General features: G+C 44.5%; 1 protein-coding gene across 1 annotated transcript in view; it reads right to left on the minus strand.

The window, feature by feature from the left end:
* itga11b (integrin, alpha 11b) overlaps positions 1-25,810 on the minus strand; it is a 108,201-nt gene extending 82,391 nt beyond the window's left edge. Inside the window, exons 1-3 of the mRNA XM_055932982.1 lie at positions 25,762-25,810; positions 5,686-5,722; positions 1,328-1,338 (exon numbers count right to left, since the gene is read on the minus strand). Coding sequence (XP_055788957.1) covers positions 1,328-1,338; positions 5,686-5,722; positions 25,762-25,810 — 97 coding nt within the window. The remainder of the gene's footprint in view (positions 1-1,327; positions 1,339-5,685; positions 5,723-25,761) is intronic.
* Positions 25,811-26,069: the final 259 nt, after the last annotated feature.

The following is a 26,069-nucleotide window of genomic DNA, read 5'->3' on the forward strand; positions in this document are numbered from 1 at the left end:
AAAGCCGACTCTAGATTTGATTTTGGATTGGAGATGTTTGATATGAGTCTGGAAGGAGAGTTTGCAGTCTAGCCAGACACCTAGGTACTTATAGATGTCCACATATTCTAGGTCGGAACCGTCCAGGGTGGTGATGCTAGTCGGGCGTGCGGGTGCAGGCAGCGAACGGTTGAAAAGCATGCATTTGGTTTTACTAGCGTTTAAGAGCAGTTGGAGGCCACGGAAGGAGTGTTGTATGGCATTGAAGCTCGTTTGGAGGTTAGATAGCACAGTGTCCAGGGAAGGGCCGGAAGTATACAGAATGGTGTCGTCTGCGTAGAGGTGGATCAGGGAATCGCCCGCAGCAAGAGCAACATCATTGATGTATACAGAGAAAAGAGTCGGCCCGAGAATTGAACCCTGTGGTACCCCCATAGAGACTGCCAGAGGACCGGACAACATGCCCTCCGATTTGACACACTGAACTCTGTCTGCAAAGTAGTTGGTGAACCAGGCAAGGCAGTCATTAGAAAAACCGAGGCTATTGAGTCTGCCGATAAGAATATGGTGATTGACAGAGTCGAAAGCCTTGGCCAGGTCGATGAAGACGGCTGCACAGTAATGTCTTTTATCGATCTTTTATACATATATTTACAATGTACTTGCCCAGGAGAAGCAACTTAATGTAAAGCGAAGTGACATTTTGAATGACTTTGTAGTTACAATGTAACAACCTTTGCAGACAGTAGGCTAACCAGGAGAAATAAGGAGACAAAAGAAAATCCTTCAGTTTGACTTTTCTTTAATGGATTTGACAAAGATTCATATTCAAACTAGGGCTGTCAAACGATTAAAATAATTAATAGAGTTAATGGCTTTAGTTAATCACGATTTAAGAATTTGTTCAAATTTGGCCCTAGATTTTTTTTTTATCCGTTTAAAAAGCAGTGTACTGAGTTATAGCAATATTAGGGGGGGAAAAAGGGGGGGGAAACACAAAATAATCTGTATCGGAATGTTTTTAATGGCATTTTCACCATAAACAACACAAAAGTCACGAACATACAGCTATTATGTTCTTCAAGTTGAACACGCGCGTGCATAAATACACAGACATACACAAGTACTGTTAAATCTTCAGGCATTCTAAATTAGTGTTCTCCCATTTTATGATTGGAGGGTTGATTATAAAAATAAGTGGCTTTATGGATACAAAGAACAAAGAACTTTAAACTTGTTGTCACGTACCTGACCTATTTCTGTTAGTTTGTTATGTGTGTTAGTTGGTCAGGACGTGAGGTTGGGTGGGCATACTATGTTTTCTGTTTCTGTGTTGGTTTTGGGTTGCCTGGTATGGCTCTTAATTAGAGGCAGGTGTTTGGCGTTCCTCTAATTAAGAGTCATATTTAGGTAGGCGTTGTCACAGTGTTCGTTGTGGGTGATTGTCTTCTGTGTCTGTGTCTGTACACCACGTGGGACTGTTTACGGTTTGTTCGGTTTGTGTAGCCTATGTTCCTATTCGTGCGTTTTTCTTGTTTTATGTAAGTACGTCGTCTAGGTCTGTCTACACCGTTTGTTGTTTTTGTTAGTTTAATCAAGTTCGTGTTTCGTTAATAAAATCATGTAATTTCACTACGCTGCGCCTTGGTTCCCTCAATACTCCTCCTCTTCCGAAGATGAAGAGGAGGAGGAATGCCGTTACACTTGTCCAACAATGTTCTTAATTCCACAGAAGACAATAACAGATCAGCCAGGTCTGAGTTTATGTAAAATATAATATCGATGTTAGATCTAGCCTAGGCTACTTATCCATGTACTTCAACATTAACTAGTCACAAGCTGCTACTACTACAATTGGGATAATTTGCTTAAATGCAAGAAGTACAACAAAAACAGTAGTTGGCTAAATGCAATGATTTTAATCATGTTCTGATTAAAATTGTTGTGGGAAGTTAGTTGAATCAAGAGGCATTCAGCCATGGTACTGTAAACATTCTTCTGGTTAGCTAGCTAACGTTAGCATAACCAGCTACTTCTGTACAAATTATGTTTTTGAGGTCAACAGTTTAAGACAATGCGTCACTGTTTGAAAATAAACAAATTCATGCAGAGCCGCAGGAAAACGTGTGGCGAGACAGCATTTGCGCCCGTACTTTTCGATCTTTCAAAGCAGCCGCACTGAACGGGTTTACCAGACATATTCATAAGTTAATGTCATAGAAAAACTCATGTTTTGCAACGTTAAAAAAGCAGGCCTCTGTTATTGGAAAAGTTGACACAGTATTTCACCCAATTTCAGCCCGTTTGCCTTTGTTTTGTCTAGTGGAATTTCACGGTGGATTCCCTTGTCAGTCACAGTGGTCTCGCAGCTACTGTCAAGGTTGTCAATGTCATTCTCCTCCTCAGACGAGGAGGAGCATGGATCGGACCAAGATGCGGATTGGTAATTGTACATGTTTAATGTAAATCACAAGAAAACACTACAAAATACAAAACAACAAACGTGACTAACCTCAAACAGTCCTGTGTGGCCCAAACACTGACACAGGAAACAAACACCCACAAAACACCAGTGAAACCCTGGCTGCCTTAGTATGACTCTCAATCAGAGACAAACGATACACACCTGTCTCTAATTGAGAATCATACCAGGCCGAACACAAAACCCCACATAGAAATAGAAAACCTAGACTAACCCACCCAACTCACGCCCTGACCAACTAAAACAAATACATAACAAAGGAAAACAGGTCAGGAACGTGACAGAACCCCCCCCTTTAAGGTGCGAACTCCGGGCGCACCAGCACAAAGTCTAGGGGAGGGTCTGGGTGGGCGTCTGTCCACGATGGCGGCTCTGGCGCTGGGCGAGGTCCCCACCCCACCATAGTCACTCCCCGCTTCCGTATCCCCCGCCCAATGACCACCCTCCAACTAAACCCACCTAAATGAAGGGGCAGCATCGGGATAAGGGGCAGCACCGGGATAAGGGGCAGCAGCTCCGGGATAAGGGGCAGCAGCTCCGGGATAAGGGGCAGCAGCTCCGGGATAAGGGGCAGCAGCTCCGGGATAAGGGGCAGCAGCTCCGGGAGAAGGGGCAGCAGCTCCGGACTGAGTGGCAGCTCATGACTGAGTGGCAGCTCATGACTGAGTGGCAGCTCATGACTGGAGGGCAGCTCATGACTGGAGGGCAGCTCATGACTGGAGGGCAGCTCATGACTGGAGGGCAGCTCATGACTGGAGGGCAGCTCATGACTGGAGGGCAGCTCATGACTGGAGGGCAGCTCATGACTGGAGGGCAGCTCATGACTGGAGGGCAGCTCATGACCGTAGGGCAGCTCCTGACTGGCTGGCGTCTCTGGCAGCTCCTGACTGGCTGGCGTCTCTGGCAGCTCCTGACTGGCTGGCGTCTCTGGCAGCTCCTGACTGGCTGGCGTCTCTGGCAGCTCCTGACTGGCTGGCGTCTCTGGCAGCTCCTGACTGGCTGGCGTCTCTGGCAGCTCCTGACTGGCTGGCGTCTCTGGCAGCTCCTGACTGGCTGGCGTCTCTGGCAGCTCCTGACTGACGGACGGCTCTAGCGGCTCCTGACTGACGGACGGCTCGGGACAGACGGGCGGCTCTAACGGCTCGTGGCAGACGGATGGCTCAGATGGCGCTTGGCAGACGGATGGCTCAGACGGCGCTGGGCAGACAGATGGCTCAGACGGCGTTGGGCAGACAGATGGCTCAGACGGCGTTGGGCAGACAGATGGCTCAGACGGCGTTGGGCAGACGGATGGCTCAGACGGCGTTGGGCAGACGGATGGCTCAGACGGCGTTGGGCAGACGGATGGCTCAGACGGCGTTGGGCAGACGGATGGCTCAGACGGCGTTGGGCAGACGGATGGCTCAGACGGCGTTGGGCAGACGGATGGCTCAGACGGCGTTGGGCAGACGGATGGCTCAGACGGCGTTGGGCAGACGGATGGCTCAGACGGCGTTGGGCAGACGGATGGCTCAGACGGCGTTGGGCAGACGGATGGCTCAGACGGCGTTGGGCAGACGGACGACTCTGGCCGGCTGAGACGCACAATCGGCCTGATGCGTGGTGCCGGAACTGGAGGTACCGGGCTGAGGGCACGCACCTCAGGGCGAGTGCGGGGAGGAGGAACAGGGCTCTGGAGATGCACTGGAAGCCTGGTGCGTGGTGTAGGCACTGGTGGTACTGGGCTGGGGCGGGAAGGTGGCGCCGGATATACCGGACCGTGAAGGAGGACACGTGCTCTTGAGCACCGAGCCTCCCCAACCCTACCAGGTTGAATGGTCCCCGTAGCCCTGCCAGTGCGGCGAGGTGGAATAGCCCGCACTGGGCTATGCAGGCGAACTGGGGACACCACCTGTAAGGCTGGTGCCATGTACACTGGCCCGAGAAGACGTACTGGAGGCCAGATACGTTGAGCCGGCTTCATGGCATCCGGCTCGATGCCCAACCTAGCCCTCCCAGTGCGGCAAGGTGGAATAGCCCGCACTGGGCTAAGCACGCGTACTGGGGACACCGTGCGCTTTACCGCATAACACGGTGTCTGACCAGTACGACGCCCTCTCACTCCACGGCAAGCCCGGGGAGTTGGCTCAGGTATCCAACCCGGCTTCGCCACACATTAGCCTCCCCCCAAGAAATTTTTGGGTGAGCCTCTCGGGCTTCCAGCCACTCTGCCTTGCCTTTGCCTCATAAAACCGCCTCTCCGCTTTCGCTGCCTCCAGCTCCGCTTTGGGACGGCGATATTCCCCTGGCTGAGTCCAGGGTCCTTTGCCGTCCAGGATCTGCTCCCAAGTCCATTCCTCTTCTCTCCATTGCTTTAGTTCCTTCCTTCCTTCCTCAATCCGCTTGGTCCTGTTGTAGTGGGTGTTTCTGTCAAGGTTGTCAATGTCGTTCTCCTCCTCAGACGAGGAGGAGCATGGATCGGACCAAGATGCGGATTGGTAATTGTACATGTTTAATGTAAATAACAAGAAAACACTACAAAATACAAAACAACAAACGTGACTAACCTCAAACAGTCCTGTGTGGCCCAAACACTGACACAGGAAACAAACACCCACAAAACACCAGTGAAACCCTGGCTGCCTTAGTATGACTCTCAATCAGAGACAAACGATACACACCTGTCTCTAATTGAGAATCATACCAGGCCGAACACAAAACCCCACATAGAAATAGAAAACCTAGACTAACCCACCCAACTCACGCCCTGACCAACTAAAACAAATACATAACAAAGGAAAACAGGTCAGGAACGTGACAGCTACAGTCTACAGACCCTCATCAACCACGCCTCTCAACAACTACGTGTGGTTCCACCAGCACATCTTTGTTTGATTCTGCACGTGGTTTCTTTATTCGCTCATCCTCCTCTCCTGCCTACCTGGTTGCTTGCCTCACAAGAGAGCGAACACAAATTTTAATGGAAACAAAGTATCTGTCAGTAAAGCAATTGAACAAAAGCAGTTTAGTCGTCCTCTAAAACTAGGTAGATTAATAAAGAGGTCAATGGAACACTGACTGGGGGGATAGACGAAGGATGCCTGATCAAATCACATTTTATTTGTCACATGCTCCGAATACAACAGATCTTACAGTGAAATGCTTACTTACAAGCCCTTAACCAACAATGCAGTAAAGAAAATACCAACAAAAAAGAGAACAAAAAAGTAAGAGAGAAGAAAAACAAATAGTTAAAGAGCAGCAGTAAATAACAATAGAGGTCTACATACCGGTGTCCCAGTTCAGAGTCAAAGTGTCAATGTGCGGGGGCATCGGTGTCGAGGTAGTTGAGGTAATTATGTACATGCAGGGGGGTTATTAAAGGGTTGAGAGTAGAAGCCTCTTGGACCTAGATTTAGCGCTCCAGTACCGCTTGCTGTGCGGTAGCAGAGAGAACAGTCTATGACTAGGGTGGCTGGAGTCTTTGACAATTTTTAGGGCCTTCCTCTGACACCGCCTGGTATAGAAGTCTTGGATGGTAGGAAGCTTGGCCCCGGTGATGTACTGTGCCGTACGCACTACCCTCTGTAGTATCGGAGGCAGAGCAGTTGCCAGACCAGGCAGTGATGCAACCCGTCAGGATGCTCTCGATGGTGCAGCTATAAAACCTTTTGAGGATCTTAGGACTCATGCCAAATCTTTTCAGTCTCCTGAGGGGGAATAGGTTTTGTCGTGCCCTCTTTACGACTGTCTTGGTGACACGTCGATGAGAATGGGGTTGTGCTCAGTCCTCCTTTTCCTGTAATCCACAATCATCTCCTTTGTTTTGATCACGTTGAGGGAGAGGTTGTTGTCCTTGCACCACACGGTCAGGTCTCTGACCTCCTCCCTATAGACTGTCTCGTCGTTGTCGGTGATCAGGCCTACCACTGTTTTCTCATCAGCAAACTTAATGATGGTTTTAGAGTCGTACAGTCATGAGTGAACAGGGAGTACAGGAGGGGACTGAGCACGCATCCCTGAGGGGCCCCCGTGTTGAGGATCAGCGTGGCGGATGTATTGTTACCCACCCTTACCACCTGGGGGTAGCCCGTCAGGAAGTCTAGGATCCAGTTGCAGAGGGAGGTGTTTAATCCCAGGGTCCTTAGCTTAGTGATGAGCATTGAGGGCACTATGGTGTTGAACGCTGAGCTGTAGTCAATGAATAGCATTCTCACATAGCTGTTCCTATTGTCCAGGTGGGAAAGGGCAGTGTGGAGTGCAATAGAGATTGCGTCATATGTGGATCTGTTGGTGCAGTATGCAAATTGGGGTGGGTCTAGGGTTTCTGGGATAATGTGTTGATGTGAGCCATGACCAGCCTTTCAAAGCATTTCATGGTTACAGACGTGAGTGCTACGGGTCGGTAGTCATTTATGCAGGTTACCTTAGTGTTCTTGGGCACAGGGACTTTGATGGTCTGCTTGAAACATGTAGGTATTACAGACAGGGAGAGGTTGAAAATGTCAGTGAAGACACTTGCCAGTTGGTCAGTGCATGCTCGGAGTGCACGTCCTGGTAATCTATCTGGCCCATCGGCCTTCTGAATGTTTACCTGTTTAAAGGTCTTACTCACATAGGCTGCTGAGAGCGTGATCACACAGTCGTCCGGAACAGCTGATGCTCTCATGCATGTTTCAGTGTTACTTGCCTCGAATGCAGCATAGAAGTTATTTAGTTTTAACTGGTAGGCTTGTGTCACTGGGCAGCTATTGGCTGTGCTTCCTTTTGTAGTCTGTAACAGTTTGCAAGCCCTGACACATCCGACGAGCATCGGAGCAGGTGTAATAGGATTTGATCTTAGTCTTGCATTGATGCTTTGCCTGTTTGATGGTTCGTTGGAGGGCATAGCGGGATTTCTTATAAGCAGTATTTCTTTCCCGCTCATTGAAAGCGGCAGCTCTACCCTTTAGCTCAGTGCGAATGTTGCCTGTAATCCATGGCTTCTGGTTGGGGTATGTACGTACGGTCAATTATTGATAAACCCAGTGACTGAGGTGGTATACTCCTCAATGCCATCGGAAGAATCCCGGAACATATTCCAGCCTGTGCTAGTAAAACAGTCCTGTAGTTTAGCATCTGCTTCATCTGACCACTGTTTTATAGACCGTCACTGGTGCTTCCTGCTTCAATTGTTGCTTGTAAGCAGGAATCAGGAGGATAGAGTTATGGTCAGATTTGCCAAATGGAGGGCGAGGGAGCACTGTGTACGCGATCTGTCCGTGGAGTAAAGGTGGTCTCGAGTTTTTTTCCCCTCTGGTTGCACATTTAACATGCGGATAGAAATTCGGTAATACGGATTTAAATTTCCCTGCATTAAAGTCATCCTGCCACTAGGAGCGCCGTCTCTGGATGAGCGTTTTCCTGTTTGCTTATGGCGGAATACAGCTCATTGAGTGCAGTTTTAGTGCCAACCTCGCTCTGTGGTGGTGTGTAGGGAGCTACGGAAAATACAGATGAAAACGCTCTAGGGAGATAGTGTGGTCTACAGCTTATCATGAGATACTCTACCTCAGGCGAGCAAAACTTGGAGACTTCCTTAGATATCGTGCACCAGCTGTTGTTTAAATAAATGCATAGACCTCCGCCTGTGTCTTACCAGAGGCTGCTGTTCTGTCTTGCTGTTACGTTCTGACCATAGTTCTTGTGTGTTGTGCTTGTTTTAGTGTTGGTCAGGACGTGAGCTGGGTGGGCATTCTATGTTGTGTGTCTAGTTTGTCTGATTCTATGTTTGGCCTAATATGGTTCCCAATCAGAAGCAGGTGTTTTGTGTTGTCTCTGATTGGGAATCATATATAGGTGGCTTGTTTTGTGTTGGGATTTTGTGGGTGGTTGTTTCCTGTCTCTGTGTTTTCTCTGCACCAGATAGGGCTGTATCGGTTTGCCACATTTGTTATTTTGTATCGTTGTAAGTGTTCACAGTTTTCGTCTTGTTGATTAAATCATGTTGAACACGGAATACGCTGCGTTTTGGTCCGATCCCTGCTACACCTTCTCTTCTCTTGAAGAGGAGGAAGGCTGCCGTGACACTTGCCGATAGAGTTGCCGATAGAGTGTATAACCTGCCAGCTGTATGTTAACGTCGTCGTTCAGCCACGACTCGGTGAAACATAAGATATTACAGTTTTTAATGTCCCGTTGGTTGGATATACGTGCTTTCAGTTCATCCCATTTATTTTCCAGCGATTGAACGTTAGCAGGACGGAGGGCAAGGGCAGATTAGCCACTCGTCACGTGATCCTCTGAAGGCACCCTGATCTTTTGCCTCGAAATCTCAGTTTCCTTCTCCAGCGAATCACAGGGATCAGGGCCTGGTCGGGTGTCTGCAGTATATCCCTCGCGTCCGACTCATTGAAGAAGAACCCCTCGTCCAATTTGAGGTGAATAATCCCAGTTGTGATGTCCAGAAGCTCCTTTCGGTTATAAGAGACGGTAGCAGCAACATTATGTACAAAACAAGTTACGAACAATGCGAAAAAACAAACAAAATAGCATGACTGGTTGAGAGCCTATAAGACGGCAGCAATACCCTCCAGCGCCATCATTTAAAGGATCGATGCACATTCAACAAATATGATCTGACAAAATGGATATTCGTCAAAACCATCATGGTTGATGTATTGTAACAGTCCCAAAATGTAGTTACTAAAGTCTGATTTGGATATATTTGTCTGTTTTCGCATATTGTGAAATACACATATAAAAAATGGCCTACATGTAGGCAAATTTTGCGGGGGGAGGTAATGAGACAATTCGGGATCTTAACCCCACGGCACCTTTCCCCCACGTGTTTCGAAAGCATTTCCATTGTTTTTGATGAGTTCCATTGACTTCTTTACAGCATCTATGATCCAATCTTAGCTAGTTAACGATACTGCTAACATTCGCTTTAGTAGCCTAGCTATAAAACTAGCTAATTAACCTTAGCTAGCTAGGCTGATGTAATCATGCAGCTAACATTAATAATTTAGACTCACTAAATAAACGATCTGCTGCTACCCAAGGCCAAGGGATACTGAAGTTTCTGAAAAGGTTAGTCACCCAGTTTGTTACTACAGTAATGTTGGCATATTATTTTATTTCCACTGCTGTTGATTATTCACAAATAAAACTTCTGTCTTTAAAGTAAAAATAATAAAAATATCCGCCACAGAGCAGTCTACACGGACAATATGAACACATTTGTCCAACCATAACAGATAGATGGCTAACGCATAAAGAAAGAATTGATGGATTCTAGCACCATCATAACTTTCACAAATACAGAGACAGGCAGTCATCATGGCATCAGTCTTTTTAGACTAGCTAGTGCATAGTGACACCTACTGATATGAACTGGTAATGCAGATTTGTTAGAATAGAGCAGGGTTCCCCAACTGGCCCGCAGGCCAGCGATTTTATTTGGCCCCTCAAGTTTTCTGAGCCAACATTTTTGGACATAAAAGACTGTAAAAAACAATAGCAAATCAGCTCCATGTGATTTTAACTTTGGAAATCTGTTCCAAAGTATTCCCACACATAATAAAGAGATATATGTGATCGTATACAAAATGTAAGAAAGGTTTAACATTATTATGTTTTAGTAAAATGTTATATCTGTTTGGGCTTCTTGTTGTCAGTTTTAAGTCTATCAATTTTGATGGGGCGGCAGATAGCCTAGCGGTTAAGAGCGTTGCGCCAGTAACTGAAAAGTTTTGAATCCCTGAGTCAACTAGGTGAAAATTCTGTCGAGGCACTTAATGCTAGTTGCTCTGGATAAGAGCATCTGCTAAATGACCAAAATGTAATTTTCAATGAAAATGTTGAAAGTAGTTGTTCTAATGATTGAATTAATGGATTTTACATGCAAAGTTCCTCTGCTCGGACATTGTTAATGCCTGCCAGATCTTACAACCCCTGGATAGGTTTTTTATGTACCAGCTGACCACATCATATGTTATAGCAATCTGTCATTTGATGACACAGTCGATGATGTGGTAGGCAACCATTGGTTGATGCATGCAACATCTGAGCAGGGGAACACAACTTAAGACAACAGGATTTTAATATCCCATCACTCTTTGCAAATATCCCATGAGGTGGCACCACAGGTTCAGAAGTGGTGTGGCAAAATTCATGTGGCTTTTCTGTGGCCTGGAGTTTTTCCTGACCTCATGACCTGGTCAGGTAAAACTCTGGGCCCTATTCATAGGCTGTGATAAAATATGACTATAGTGCTATAACTATAGGGCTGAGGTTTTTCTTGTCGGGTCATATGGATTGGAAACACTCCTGGCCTAAGGTGGATCCAACCCTTCAAACTACCACAAATATTCATTCTGAATCTGATATCAAAAGAGCCAGAAGCAACAACTTCAATGGAAAACATACTCTGTAGTTTAGTGAATTACTATAGCAGGGCTGAGTGTTACGCAAAGAATGGTTAACGTCTTTAAATATTAATTTCACTTTATACACACACAACGTTTAGCAGAGGAATTTGAAAAATAAAAAAGACACGTTTCAATGTAGAAATGTATTTTCATTTTATGTCATAAAACCTATTATTTGTTCATCTGATTACAGTGATCTGCAATTATTTGTTCTGTAACTTTTATGTAATGCAGGGTTACATTTAACACTATACACAGTAGAATTTGTAACAAGGCAGGATTTACATTTAACTCTAAAGTATACACAGTAGACTTTGCAACAAAGTTGTTTTTATGTGTAATTCATAAAACCACTAACCTTGTGTTGTCCTGGTCTCCATCTGGCTCATCAGAGGTTGGTTCCCTGGTGCTCACTGTAGGAACTGATTGCCATATATATTCAATCATTAAAACAACTACTTTCAAGATTTTCATTAATAATAATATCCCTCTTTTCATGAAGTCGATTTGATTGAGTGTCACTCATTCTATTGCACTCTATTCTAACCAAACCTACAATACCCGTTCATATCAGTAGGTGTCACTATACACTAGCTAGTCCAAAAATACTGGTGCCATGATGACTGCCTGTCTCTGTATTTGTGATAGTTATGGTGATGCTAGAATCCATCATTTCGCTTTTTATGCATTAGCCATCCAATTGCTACAGTTGGACAAACGTGTTCATATTGTCTGTGTAAACTGCTCTGTGGTGGAATCTGTAGGTTTTTTTACTTTAAAGACAGTGAAATTTGTGCCACAACAGTGGAAATAAAGTAATATGCCAACATTACTGGACTACCTGGCTGACTAACCTTTTGAGGAACTTTAGTATCCCTTGGCTTTGGGTAGCAGAAGCAGATCGTTTCATCTGCTTTATCCTGTGCCAAACACATTTATTTGGTGAGTCTAAATTATTAACATTATTTGTTGGCTGCATGACTGCATAAACCTAGCTAGCTAATGTTAGATAGCTATCTAGCTAGGCCAGGATTTCAAAAAACTCGGTCCTGGGTCCTGGCGGCGCCACACCAGATTGAAAAGTACTGGGGCAAATGCTGTCTCGCCACCTTTTTTTCCGGCGGCTCTGCAACCACCGACTGTTTCCTCATTACTGTTTGTCTGAGATGGCAAATACAATGCAACAAAAAAGGGTTCAACCTAAACGTCTCCTGTCTTTTCATTTCTCCTGGTTAGCCTATTGCCTGCAAAGGTTGCTACATTGTGACTACATAGTAATTATAAAGGTTACACACAACTACATTTCACTTTACATTAAGTTGCTTGCTCCTGGGTAGTTACATGATTATTACATGTATATCCTATGTAACAATATTGTTCTTACATTACACTTCATTCGGTATAGCCTTGGAGCCAGGTCATAACATAGAAATAAACGAATTGAAAATGACTGGTAGTTAATGACAAGGGTGTGCCTTGTTACAATTGTTGTTACAAGGTCTCAGCCTATTTATCATCCCTGGTATTACATGTGGATTCGATGGTAGTGGCATCTTGTAGTACATGTAACATCTTGTATGTGATACTTTAGATTTGTGTATTTGTGACAGGATTAGACCTGACCTCTGGTAATCAGTGGACTCCCGATTAACATGTGGTAATGATCAGCCAAGAGGCACGCATACCCATAGTCATTAAAGAGAGTGGGAGAGAATACACTGGAGGACAAAAACTCCTGTGAAAGTTGATCAAAGAACAGACCCTTCAGTGGAGAGATTGCCTCTCCTCTCCTCTCTTTACTATGTTCTCTCTCAGCTCTTGACAAGCACACGCCACACATTGGGACAGGAGCAGCTCCCTCTGGTTTCAATTTAAATGTTTATCAGGAAAGGTTACTTGAAAGACAGGAACGGGAGGGAAACTCTGTTTCTTGATGTAGCAAAAACACTCCTAAAAAGGAGTATTAAAATGATGTCACATGGTCTTTTAAGTTTATTTTCTTCTGCAGGAAATGGTGAACAGTAGAAATAGATGTAGCAGATGAGAAGAACGTCCTCTTGGATAAAACAGAAAGGGGGTTAGGTTGATCTGACTTCCTTTGAATCCCCCTCTTCACTCCTTATTGCACTTAACTTTTCAAGTCCTCTAGCATTCTCGAACGAGAATACTATGTTGAGGACTGGTCCAGTGAGACTACTTGGACCAGAGTAATGGAGTGTTGTCCTGGCGATACTTGGAAATGTATATAAAACAGAATAGGTTCTTAACGAGAGCACAAAATAAAATCTACAAACGACAGTAATTGCTGAAAAGGCACGTGGCACTGAGCTGGGCAATGTTGTCAGCTTTTTGTCTGAATTTATAGAAGGAAAAAAACGATCACTCAGGGGAGTGACAGAAATTGAGGGCTGTTGGGAACTCTTAAAGGAGGGAGAGAAAGGGAGGGAGGGAGGGAGGGAGGGAGGGAGAAATAGCTTTAAATGTCATCATACTTAAATCAGACACAGAGCTCCTTTTCCTCCTCTGTCAAGAACAACACAATAATATTAGCCTGTTACATAAGAAAAATATATTTGACACATTCAGAACTCAGGGTTTTGTCCTGAATTCATCAAGCTTAGAGGAACATATCACATCATGATAACTGGCCCACCTTTTGGCCCTCTTTGCTTCACAGTGTGACAGCTGAGTATTTCAACAACTAAAATGGGAACGTGAAGATTTCTCGGAAGTGAGCCTTTAGCACAGAAATCAAAGTTTATTAGTTGCGTACACCAGTTCCAACAATTGTAAACGATGCAATGAAATGCTTACTTAAACTAAAGCTCCTTTAATAATGCTGTCCAAATACCAAGATCAATAATAATCAAAAATCAATCAAGAATAACAAGTCATTTAATGAAGTAGTATGCAATAACAAGCAGAATAAATTAGTATGCAGAGGGACAGATCGGAAGTTTTCCTGCCCCTGGTAAGAATGGTTGGCAGCAGAGCTGCTGTAGCCGGAACTATCTAGCTAGGAACTATGTGAGCTATGAGTCCCTTAAAAGGAGAAGAGATACAGACATCTGCCCCCGATATACTATAGAGTGAGATTCCTTACTCTACCTACCCAGCTGTACAAATGACCAGTGTGTTTAAAAGCATAGTGAGCTGTGAGATTGTCTTGCACGGGTGCCAACAAAGCAAGTTCTGATCAGTTTGGCTACCTGGGAAAATAAACATTGGGGAAAACAAGATGATTTGTAGTTAGTCCGTGCCCTGAGGTTGTATTGCTTTGTTAATGGCTGAGTGGTGTTTGCTTCTGTTTGTGGAGGAACTGCATTTATCTGAGCTGTCTCAGGGACTTGGCACAGTGGGGAAACCTCAGTAAGATCCAGACCAGACCAGACGTTGGACCTGAGAAAGTCTCAAAGTCATGGCTCGACTCCCACATAGCAAACGTTTCAATACAAGGCAGTTTTTCTACTTATTTTAACAGTCAGACACTTGGATGATCCTCTCTGGCTCTTAGAAGTGTTTATACTTTTTAAAGAATTTTTCAGAGGCCATCTTTGAGATTGTCTGTCATTTTTCATTCTTATAATTCCATACTTTTCTAGATGCTGCTTGGGTGCCACAATGTGACGCAATGATTTGAAGACATTTGAATGGTAGGTTTGCTTTGTAACAATACTTTTGTAATATAGAATATTATACAGCCCCAGGTGGAAGTAAATCATTGACTTTCAGTTGTATTTTCACAAGACACTTCCCACTTGGCAAAAACTGGTTGAATCAAAGTTGTGTCTACGTCATTTCAACCATAAAAAAATCTATGAGATGACGATCAATCAACTTAGAAATTAATAAATAATTTAGCCTAAATCCAATGACAAGGTTTACATTTTTGGTGGATTACCTGTTGAACTCACGTTAGTTGACACCTCAACCATATGTGAATCAAAACTAGACGTTGAACTGACATCTGTGCCTAGTGGGTTGGGTTTAATGTCAAATAGTATATAAATGGTTGGCAGAGAGAGAGAGAAAGAGTGATGAGGCATATTCTTAATATTCCTCTCAGTAATATTGGAAGACAGACAGTGATCCCACAATCCTGTCCACATAAATAAACCCAGTCTCATTCACATCCTGGCACACAGTGGAGCTAGGACACAGACAGACAACTACTGGCACAGCATCACTCACTGCAGCTTAACATTGACAACACAGACTTATGATACCCTCACCCCTTCTCACGTGTAATGGATGTGGTTCGGTCAACCACACTTGGGCGACGAGTAACCTTGCCTGACACCGGAAGAATTGTGTCGGTTCCCTGAGTTAATGCCTAGGCTTTAGCTCGGCGGACTAACACAGTCTTGTTTAAACCCAGGGTTTGAATCCGGCTTGTCACAAGCAGGAGGAAAAGACAAGCACACACAAACTAATATGACCATACACTCATGTACCTCTCTAACCTGTCCTGCCACACCCTGATCAGTAGATCCCGGACTGGTTATTATTACCTGCCAAGAGCATACAGAGGAGAGTAAGATATGGGCTGCCAATAAGTGTTGTCTGATCCATTTAGAAAGGCTGATCAATCCCCCTCTGATCTCACTCCTGCTAGAATGCACCTAAATGACTGAAGAATACACATGTTTTAGAAACCGTTTAGTTCAGTAATAAGCTATATACAGCTATGTATAATATATATGCAACTGAAGTGTAAACCCAGCTACTGTACTCCCTCTACTGGTAGGAATTTGATTTTCCTTGGTCTTTAGCACAACAGTGCCCATGATTCCAAACCATGCTTTTACTGTGCTAAGGATGCCAGATATGGGTTGTCTATCTCAAATAAATATGAAGAATAAGTAACTTCACAGAAGGGGCACAGCATGATTCAGATGAAACAAACCCCCAGACTGAGTCTCTGTCAATAGAGCTCTGAAACCCATGTGCATTCTCAGGGTCAGTGACCACCAGCCTCCTTCCCCCCCAGTAGTGAACCCCACTCAGGTGATCAGGTCCCAGTTTTTCAAAACTTTTTATCTGCATTAGAATGATCCGGATTCTGTTATCCTCTTTTTTACGATCCAGGATCGTCGAAATGGCTGTTTGTCGGATGTCGGTATAGGTACAGAGTTTAGTCACAATTCAACGGATCAGACATGATCAGACAATGTGGCAGGGTCTAAAGGCAATTACGGACTACAAAAAGAACACCAGCCACGTCACGAACACCGACTTCTTGCTTCCAGACAAACTAAACACCTTCTTTGCACACTTTGAGGATAATGCAGTGCCACTGATGTGGAACGCTACCAAGGTCTGTGGGCCCCCCCTCTCCTTCTCCGTGGCTGACGTCAATAAAACATTTAAAAGCGTTAACCCCCGCAAGGCTGCTGGCCCAGACGGTATCCTTACACGCGTCTTCAGAGCATGCACAGACCAGCTGGCTGTTTACAGACATATTCAATCGCTCCCTATTCCAGTCTGCTGTCTCCACATGCTTCAAGATGGCCACCATTGTTCCTGTACCCTAGAAGGCAAAGATAACTGAACTAAATGACTATCGCCCCGTAGCACTCACTTCTGTCATCATTTGAGAGACTAGTCTAGGATCATATCACCTCCACCTTACCTGCCACCCTAGACTCACTTCAGTTTGCATACCGCCCCAACAGGTCCACAGACGATGCAATCGCCATCACACTGCACACTGTCTTATCCCATCTGGAGATGGAGGAATACCTATGTAAGAATACTGTTCATTGACTACAGCTCAGCATTCAACACCATAGTACCCTCCAAGCTCATCATTAAGCTTGAGGCCATGGGTCTGAACCCCGCCCTGTGCAAATGGGTCCTGCACTTTCTGATGGGCCGCCTCCAGGTGGTGAAGGTCGGAAACAACATCTCCTCTACGCTGATCCTCAACACTGGGGCCCCACAAGGGTTTGTGCTCAGCCCCCTCCTGTACTCCCTGTTCACCCATGACTGCGTGGCCAACTCAATCATCAAGTTTGCAGACGACACAACAGTAGTGGGCTTGATTACCAACAACGGTGAGATAGCAAACAGGGAGGAGATGAGAGCACTTGGAGTGTGGTGTCAGGAAAACAACCTATAACTCAACGTCAACAAACAAAGGAGATGATCGGGACTTCACGAAACAGCAGAGGGAGCACCCCCCTATCCACATGATGTCAACGGGACAGCAGTGGAGAAGGAGGAAATGTTTAAGTTCCTCGGTATACACATCACGGACAAACTGAAATGGTCCACCCACACAGACAGTGTGGTGAAGAAGCTGCAACAACGCCTCTTCAACCTCAGGAGGCAGAAGAAATTTGTCTTGTCACCTGAAACCCTCACAAACCTTTACAGATGCACAATTGAGAACATCCTGTCGGTGTGTACGGCAATTGTACCGCCCTCAACCGCAAGGCTCTCCAGATGGTGGTGCAGACTGCACAATGAATCACCGGGGGCAAACTACCTGCCCTCCAGGACACCTACAGCACCCGATGTCACAGGAAGGCCAAAAAGATCATCAAGGACAACAACCATCCGAGCCACTGCCTGTTCACCCCGCTACCATCCAGAAGGCGAGGTCAGTACATGTGCATCAAAGCTGGGACCGAAAGACAGCTTCTATCTCAAGGCCATCAGACTGTTAAACAGCCATCACTAACATTGAGTGGCTGCTGCCTACATACAGACTTGAATCATTGGCCACTTTAATAAATGGATCACTAGTCACTTTAAATAATGCCACTTTAATAATCTTTACATAACTTACATTACTCATCTCATATGTATATACTGTATTTTAAACCATCTATTGCATCTTGCCTATGCCGCTCGGTCATCGCTCCTCCATATATTTATATGTACGTGTTCTTATTCCATCCGTTTAGATTTGTGTGTATTAGGTCATTGTTGGGGAATTGTTACTTTACTTGTTAGATATTACTGCACTGTCATAACCAGAAACACAAGCATTTCACTACACTCGCATTAACATCTGCTAACCATGTGTATGTGACCAATAAAATGTGATTTGATTTGGAGAGAAAAAAATATTGGCTGCATGATGCAAAAAAAGGCAAGCTCTCTGATCCTTGCACTTCCTCAGAGAAAAGAGACAATTGCATTGCAGCTCTGCTTGTGTGGCAAAAAAAGTTAAGAGAACTCTAGTCAATGGAAGATGGAATTAAAATTACAAAGTGAAAGTTAAATGAGAAGGAAAGGCTACAACGACCAAAAGCCAACCGGAAGGCTGCTATTTATAATCTGAAGGGAGTTGTTATTTGTAGGCTAACTGTAGGACGGTGAGAAGCGCAGTAGCATTATGGCTAGCCTTAATTAGCCAAGTTAGCTACACTATATATACAAAACTATGTGGACACCCCGTCAAATTAGTGGATTCGTCAATTTCAGCCACACCCGTATAAAATCCAGCACACAGCCAAGCAATCTCCATAGGAAAACATTGGCAGTAGAATGGCCTTACTGAAGAGCTCAGTGACTTTCAACGTGGCACAGTCATAGGATGCCACCTTTCCAACAAGTCAGTCTGTCAAATTTCTGCCCTGCTAGAGCTGCTCTTGTCAACTGTAAGTGCTGTTATTGTGAAAACGCCTAGTAGTAACAACGTCTCAGCCGTGAAGTGGTAGGCCACACAAGGTCACAGAAAGGGACCGACGAGTGCTGAAGTGCATAGTAGAAATTGTCTGTCCTCGGTTGCAACACTCACTACCGAGTTCCAAACTGCCTCTGGAAGCAACGTCAACACAAGAACTGTTCGTTGGAAGCTTCATGAAATGGGTTTCCATGGCTGAGCAGCCTAATATTACCATGCGCAATGCCATGCGTCGGTTGGAGTAGTATAAAGCTGCACTGCTTGGACTCAGTGGAAACATGTTCTCTGGAGTGATGAATCACGCTTCACCAGTCCTACGGACGAATCTTGGTTTGGAGGATGCTAGAAGAATGCTACCTGCCCCAATGCATAGTGCCAACTGTAAAGTTTGGTGGAGGAGGAATAATGGTCTGGGGCTTTTTTTCATGGTTCGGGCAGGCCTCTTAGTTCCAGTGAAGGAAAATCTTAACGCTACAGCATACAATTACAATCTCGACAATTCTGTGCTTCCAACTTTGTGGCAACAGTTGGGGAAGGCCCTTCCTGTTTCAGCATGAAAATGCCCCCGTGCACAAAGCGAGGTCCATACAGAAATTGTTTATCGAGATTGGTGTGGAAGAACATGACTGCCCTGCTCAGAGCCCTGACCTCAACCACATTGAACACCTTTGGGATGAATTGGAATGCCAACTGCGAGCCAGGCCTAATCGGCCAACATTAGTGCCCGACTTCACTAATGCTCTTGTGGCTGAATTGAAGCAAGTCCCCGCAGCAATGTAAAGTGGAGGAATCAAAATGTTCAGTTTTGAAAAACCCAATGCTAACACAATCCTATACGATTGCCAAAATATGTTCAGATAACTTTTGCAAAAGGAGACCAGCATCTAAAGAATTCCTTTGTGCAGTCTGTCCATCTTCTGTCCGGATGATGAGGACCATATCTCATCGCCTAACTGAAGTTGGTTTACCAGTTGTTGGAATGAGTGGTTTTAGGGCACCCCTGTCTCCGAGAACACATGCACGAAAATCTATCCTGAATGGGAGGAAAGGGACATTATTCTGGACGAAGCAGTGCTGACACCTTTTGGAGTGTCTTTCAAATAAAATCTAATTTTATTTGACACATGCGCCGAATACAACAACTGTAGACCTTACGGTGAAATGCTTACTTGCAAGCCACTAACTCACAATGCAGTTCAAGAAACAGAGTTCAGAAAATATTTACTAAATTAACTAAAGTAAACCATATTATAAAAAGTAACAACAATAAAATTACATAAAAATAACGAGGCTATATACATGGGGTACTGGGACCCGAGTCAATGTGCGGGGGTACAGGTTAGTCGAGGTAATTTGTACATGTAGGTATGGCTAAAGTGACTATGCATAGATAACAAACAGCGACGAGCAGCAGTGTAAAAACAAAGGGGGGGAGGGTCAATGTAAATAGTCTGCGTGGCTATTTGATTAGCTGTTCAGCAGTCTTATAGCTTGGGGGTAGAAGCTGTTAAGGAGCCTTTTGGACCTAGAATTGGTGCTACGGTACTGCTTGCTGTCCGGTAGCAGAGAGAACAGTCTATGACTTGGGTGACTGGAGGTTATTTTTTTACCCCTTTTTCTCCCCAATTTCGTGGTATCCAATTGGTAGTTACAGTCTTGTCTCATCGCTGCAACTCCGGACTCGGGAGAGGTGAATGTCGAGAGCGGTGCGTCCTACGAAACACAACCCAGCCAAACCGCACTGCTTCTTGTCACAATGTCCACTTAACCCACTTAACCCGCACCAACGTGTCGGAGGAAACACTGTACACCTGGCGACCGTGTCAGAGTGCACTGCGCGCGGCCCGCCACAGGAGTCGCTAGTGCGCGATGGGACAAGGACATCCCTGCCGGCCAAACCTTCCACTAACCCGGACGACGCTGGGCCAATTGTGCACCGCCCAATGGGTCTCCCGGTCGAGGCCGGCTGTGACAGAGCCTGGACTCGATTCCAGAATCTGTAGTGGCGCAGCTAGCACTGTGATGCAGTGCCTTAGACCACTGCGCCACGTGGGAAGCCTGGTGAGTCTTTGACATTTTTTGGGGCCTTCCTCTGACCGTCTAGTATACAGGTCCTGGATGGCAGGAAGCTTGGCCCCAGTGATGTATTGGGCGGTGCCTGACATCTGATTTACACCAAAATGGTTGAAATGACTAAATTAGTGCAAGGGTAGGCAACAACACGTCTACACTCTGTAGCGCCTTACGTTCGTATCCTGAGCAGTCATACCAGGCGGTGATGCAACCGGCCAGGATGCTCTTGATAGTGCTGCTGTAGAACTTTTTGAGAATCTGGGGACCCATGCAAAATCTTTTCAGTCTCCTGAGGGGGAAAAGCTGTTGTCGTGCCCGCTTCACGACTGTCTTGGTGTGTTTGGACCATGATAGTTTGTTGGTGATGTGCACACCAAGGAACTTGAAGCTCTGAACCCGCTCCACTACAGCCCTGTTGATGTTAATGGGGGCCTGTTTGGCCCTCCTTTTCCTGTAATCTACAATCCTCTCTTTTGTCTTGCTCACATTGAGGGAGAGGTTGTTGTCCTGGCACCACGCTGCCAGATCTCTGACCTCCTCCTTATAAGCTGTCACATCGTTGTCGGTGATCAAACCTACCACTGTTGTGTCATCAGCAAACATAATGATGGTGTTGGAGTCGTGCTTGGCGAAGCAGTCATGTGTGAACATGGAGTACAGGAGGGGATTAAGCACGTACCCCTGAGGGACCCCGGTGTTAAGGAACAGCGTGGCAGATGTGTTGTTGCCTACCCTTGCACTAATTTAGTAATTTCAACCATTTTGGTGCAAGTCAGATGTCAGGCATCAACCTTAGCCTCCTTCAACACAGTAGAACCTGCATGTGACTAAATAAAAATCGACTTAATATATTACTGACAAATATAAACTGGGTGGTTCGAGCCCTGAATGCTGATTGGCTGATACCTGTGGTCGGATATACCAAGGCTATGACAAAATATTAATTTTTACTCCTCTAATTACCCTTGACTTTTTTCACATTTTGTTGCGTTACAGCCTTATTCTAAAATGTTTTTTTTTTTTTTTATATCCTCAGAAATCTACACACCATACCCCACAATGACAAAGTGAAAACAGGTTTAGACAGTTTTGCAAATGTATTAAAAATAGAAACAGAAATACCTTATTTAGATAAGTATTCAGACCCTTTGCTATGAGACTTGAAATTGAGCTCAGGTGTATTCAGTTTCCATTGATCATCCTTGAGATGCTTCTACAATTTAATTAGAGTCCACCTGTGGTAAATTCAACTGATATGACATGATTTGGAAAGGCACACACCTGTCTATATAAGGTCCCGAAATGAGCAATCGGGGGAGAAGGGCCTTTGGTCAGGGAGGTGACCAAGAACCTGATTGTCACTCTGACAGAGCTCTAGGGTTTCTTTTTGGAGATGGGAGAACCTTCCAGAAGGACAGCCATCTCTGCAGCACTCCACCAATCAGGCCTTTATGGTGGAGTAGCGAGAAGAAAGCCACACCTGAGTAAAAGCCAAATGACAGCCCACTTGGAGTTTGCCAAAAAGAACCTAAAGACTCGTAGACCATGAGAAACAAGGAACTCCGGTCTGATGAAAACAAGATTGAACCCTGGAGGCCTGAATGCCAAGCATCACATCTGGAGGCATCCCTACGGTGAAGCATGGTGGTGGCAGCATCATGCTGTGGGGATGTTTTTCAGAGGCAGGGACTGGGAGACTTGTCAGGATTGAGGGAAAGATGAACGGAGCAAAGTACAGAGAGATCCTTGATGATAACATGCTCCAGGGCACTCAGGACTTCAGACTGATGGCTTAGATACACCTTCCAACAGGACAATGACGCTAAGCACACACCCAAGACAGGGGTGGCTTCGGGACAAAACTCTGAATGTCCTTGAGTGGCCCAGCCAGAGCCCGGACTTGAACCCGATCAAACATCTCTGGAAAGACCTGAAAATAGATGTGCAGCAACGCTCCCCATCCAACCTGACAGAGCTTGAGAGGATCTGTAGAAAAGAATGGGAGAAACTCCTCAAATAAAGGTGTGCTAAGCCTCATACCCAAGAAGACTCAATGCTATAATCGCTGCCAAATTTGCTTCAACACATTACTGAGTAAAGGGTCTGAATACTTATGTAAATGTGATATTTCAGTTATTTGTAATAAATTATCAAAAATGTTATTAAAAAAACTGTTTTTGCTTTGTTATTATGGGTTATTGTGTGTATATTGATGAGAGAAAAAAAGAATGTAATCAATTTTAGAACAAAAATGTGGAAAAAGTCAAAGGGTCTGAATACTTTTCGAAGGCACTGTATGTTGATAAATTAGCTTAAAGCTTGTTTAAAGAAATTGTGAAAGAGATTGGTATGTTTTTTCACTATATAATCACGGCATGGGGTTGTTCAATTACATTATGTATTTCTTTCAAATCTATCACTTGATGTTGTACTTTTTTTACTAAATGCTATATAGCTGCCTCACTCTTAGAGAAATAAGTTGTATTGCTACAGTCAAATGTAACAATTACCTGCATTTTTTATAAAGAAATCTACAAATAATACATTTGTTACATCAATATTTATATTTTTAACATAATTCTATACAGTAATATGAGATGTATGTAAAAATGTATATTTGACATTTTAGTCATTTAGCAGATGCTTTTATCCAGAGACATGAGTCAGTGCATTAATCTTAACCCCTGTAGGTCTAAGCCATTAGATTGCTAAATCTACTAAACTAAGATATGGAATTGTTTTGAAGATGCACTCTCAAATTCTTTCCAAATTTCAGCCTGTAGTTTAGAAAGTTGTGGTCACGAGCCAAAAGTGATCCCGTTTTTTGGATTACTATGTCATCCAATTGTGTACTACATCATCCGTTTCATAATATATGTTAGGTTCTACAAAAAAATGTAATAAATAGCAATTTGAATATGTAACGAATGCAATTCGTACCATACGTTACAAATTTGTTGTGCTTAAGATCCTGGAGTGCATCTTTAAGATGGATAATTTAGCCTATGATTTAGAATTTTAGGACCCCTGTAGGCATAAAAAATATAATTAAAAAACTGATTTGATGAAATATGGATTTTGGCCTTTACTGCTATAGCCCATAGAAACCTGTTAAATAACACATTTGTAGATAAGGAATAACGTTTTGAAGAGTGTCCTATGTCTGAAAGATATAAGAAAATGTAAAAGCACTTTTTACCGCTATGCACATTATGATATTTTTACAGCCTAGTACTGGGTTACCTTCAGATGACCCCCCCCCCCCTGACAGTTGTGTGCGTGGTTGAGCAAAACAGCCAGCACAGTGTTGCTGAGAGTCTCCCCTTTCGATATTGGTGATCCGCTTTCAAAATTATACCTTTGTAGCTCCAAGGGTTCGGTCTGGACAGTCGGTTTTGTGAGAAGACCTCTTCGTAAGTAGAGCATCCGTGACAGAGCGTTCCGATGACTGACGTACAACTGGTGGATGTCATAGAGCAAAATGAAACGACACTGTCATGTTCGTGAGAGTCTCATCTTTCTTCTACTTCTAGGTTTATTGGCAGACTACATTCGATAATTGCCGCCATCTACTATACTGGATTGTTTGATATATCACGATTTTATGTTGGTATATCAACCTGCATATACTACAATACCCATCCCTATCCCACTACCCATAAGATCCATATTAGTCACTCTTCGGCCCACGGGCCTGAGAGGGCAACACTTCTTCCAACATTTTCTGTAGATCCTCTGCAGATATTTCCCAGAAAACGTTCAGCCGTTACACAACAATGCACATTTTCTGTGATCTGTGTTCTACTTGGCTAGCACAATTCACCACCATCGTGATGAAGGCCAAGAATCAGGATTTTTCAACACGCGGTTTCTGGGGTCCACATGCTGAAATGGGAACATTCACTGTTGCCGTTGGCCCTTCTCTAACCTCAACCCTTCTCACTGCCTCTGCATACGTAACACCCTGTCCTACTCTGACTTTAGCCATCTCTATCTGTTTCACTTTTACCAAACGAGTCTCATATTGACGATTGTCTTGTCCAGATCCTCTCGTGTAGAAAACCACTGCTTTCACAAGCCCCATGTTAGGGAATAAACACAAGCTTTATATCAGTGGAAAGAGGGTATTGAGGAAGAAGCGATAAGTCTTTAACATTTGTACATTTTATGTGGACACCAAGAAAGGTAAATGCTACAACCTAATGGGGATCCTAATAAACTTAACTAATCATGGGGACATATTCAATATTCAAAATGACGTCACTGTGTGACATGCGTGTGCGTCCAAGGTGAGACAATCACATATCATAGTCAAATATACAGGATCCGAAAATCTGAGAACAGTCATATTTTACGCACACATGAAGGTACCCATAAGCAATCATAAGCAATCAAAAAACATAAATGTTTTGGAAGTGTAAAGGCTCATTAATGGCTCAAATGTAGCCTGGGTTGAGCTGCAGTTGAGCTACAGCACTGACTGATCCTGAATCAGGCTAATGGCCAGATCTTTACAATGAGTGGAAACTCTGAGAGCTGCACTGAGAGCAGATAGCATCATTCCTCCTTGCATCATCCCAGAGGGAGGCTTAAAGAGGAGGCCGACAGACAGAGGGTCTCAGAAGAGCAATAGATCTGACAAGGTATGAGGCCATGCCAGATTCGTGCATCATGCTGTTGGCTCATCTCACACACTCTGTGCCTCTAGAGACGAGGAACAGGTGGACACACCTCCTCACACACTCTTCTTTATTGCCTCTATCTGTACTAGTCGTTAACTTTCCAAATGGATACCTGGCCTAAAAGCAATAGCACAAAATAATGAGAAACTCATGCCAACTCAGCTCGTCTGTCTAACAAAAGGAATGACCTGACTTAAACTGGTCCAGAGACATTCATCTCACCTTCGCTCACTGAGATACAAAAACACATTGCACACACACACACACACCTCTTCCACATGGTCCTCTCTCTTATCCTGACTCCAGAGGTCACACACACTCTTACAAACATGCTCAAACTCTTACAGTCCCAATTAAATTGCATACGAACTCTCTCACTTTTGTTGTCATTCTGTAACACTCTGTAACACATACAAACTTTCCATCAATCCCCTATTTGTACCTTTCACTCACTCACTCACACACTCACCCACACACAGTCACTCACATTCACACTCACTCACACACTCACACACTCACCTGGCAGGAGGGCACAGGTCCACAGCAGCAGGCTGCAGTAGTATTCCATTTGTGTGAAAGAGTGTGTATGTTTGGGGGGCTGATCCCGTGCTCTCGTTTCAAGGCTTCTGCTCTTATTGACTCCACTGCTATTCCACAGCCTCACTATATCTGAGGGAAGTAGGAGGGGCTGGCTCTGTTTGACTGAGGCACAGCTGAGAGGTGTACATACAGTGCATATACAGTCAGGACTTGATGCTTCCTCACCAATCAATGTGGACTTTTTTACATGCATGCACGAATGCACACACCCACACACACACATTCAC

This window comes from Salvelinus fontinalis, chromosome 9, assembly GCF_029448725.1.
Source record: "Salvelinus fontinalis isolate EN_2023a chromosome 9, ASM2944872v1, whole genome shotgun sequence".
NCBI classification, from domain to species: domain Eukaryota; kingdom Metazoa; phylum Chordata; class Actinopteri; order Salmoniformes; family Salmonidae; genus Salvelinus; species Salvelinus fontinalis.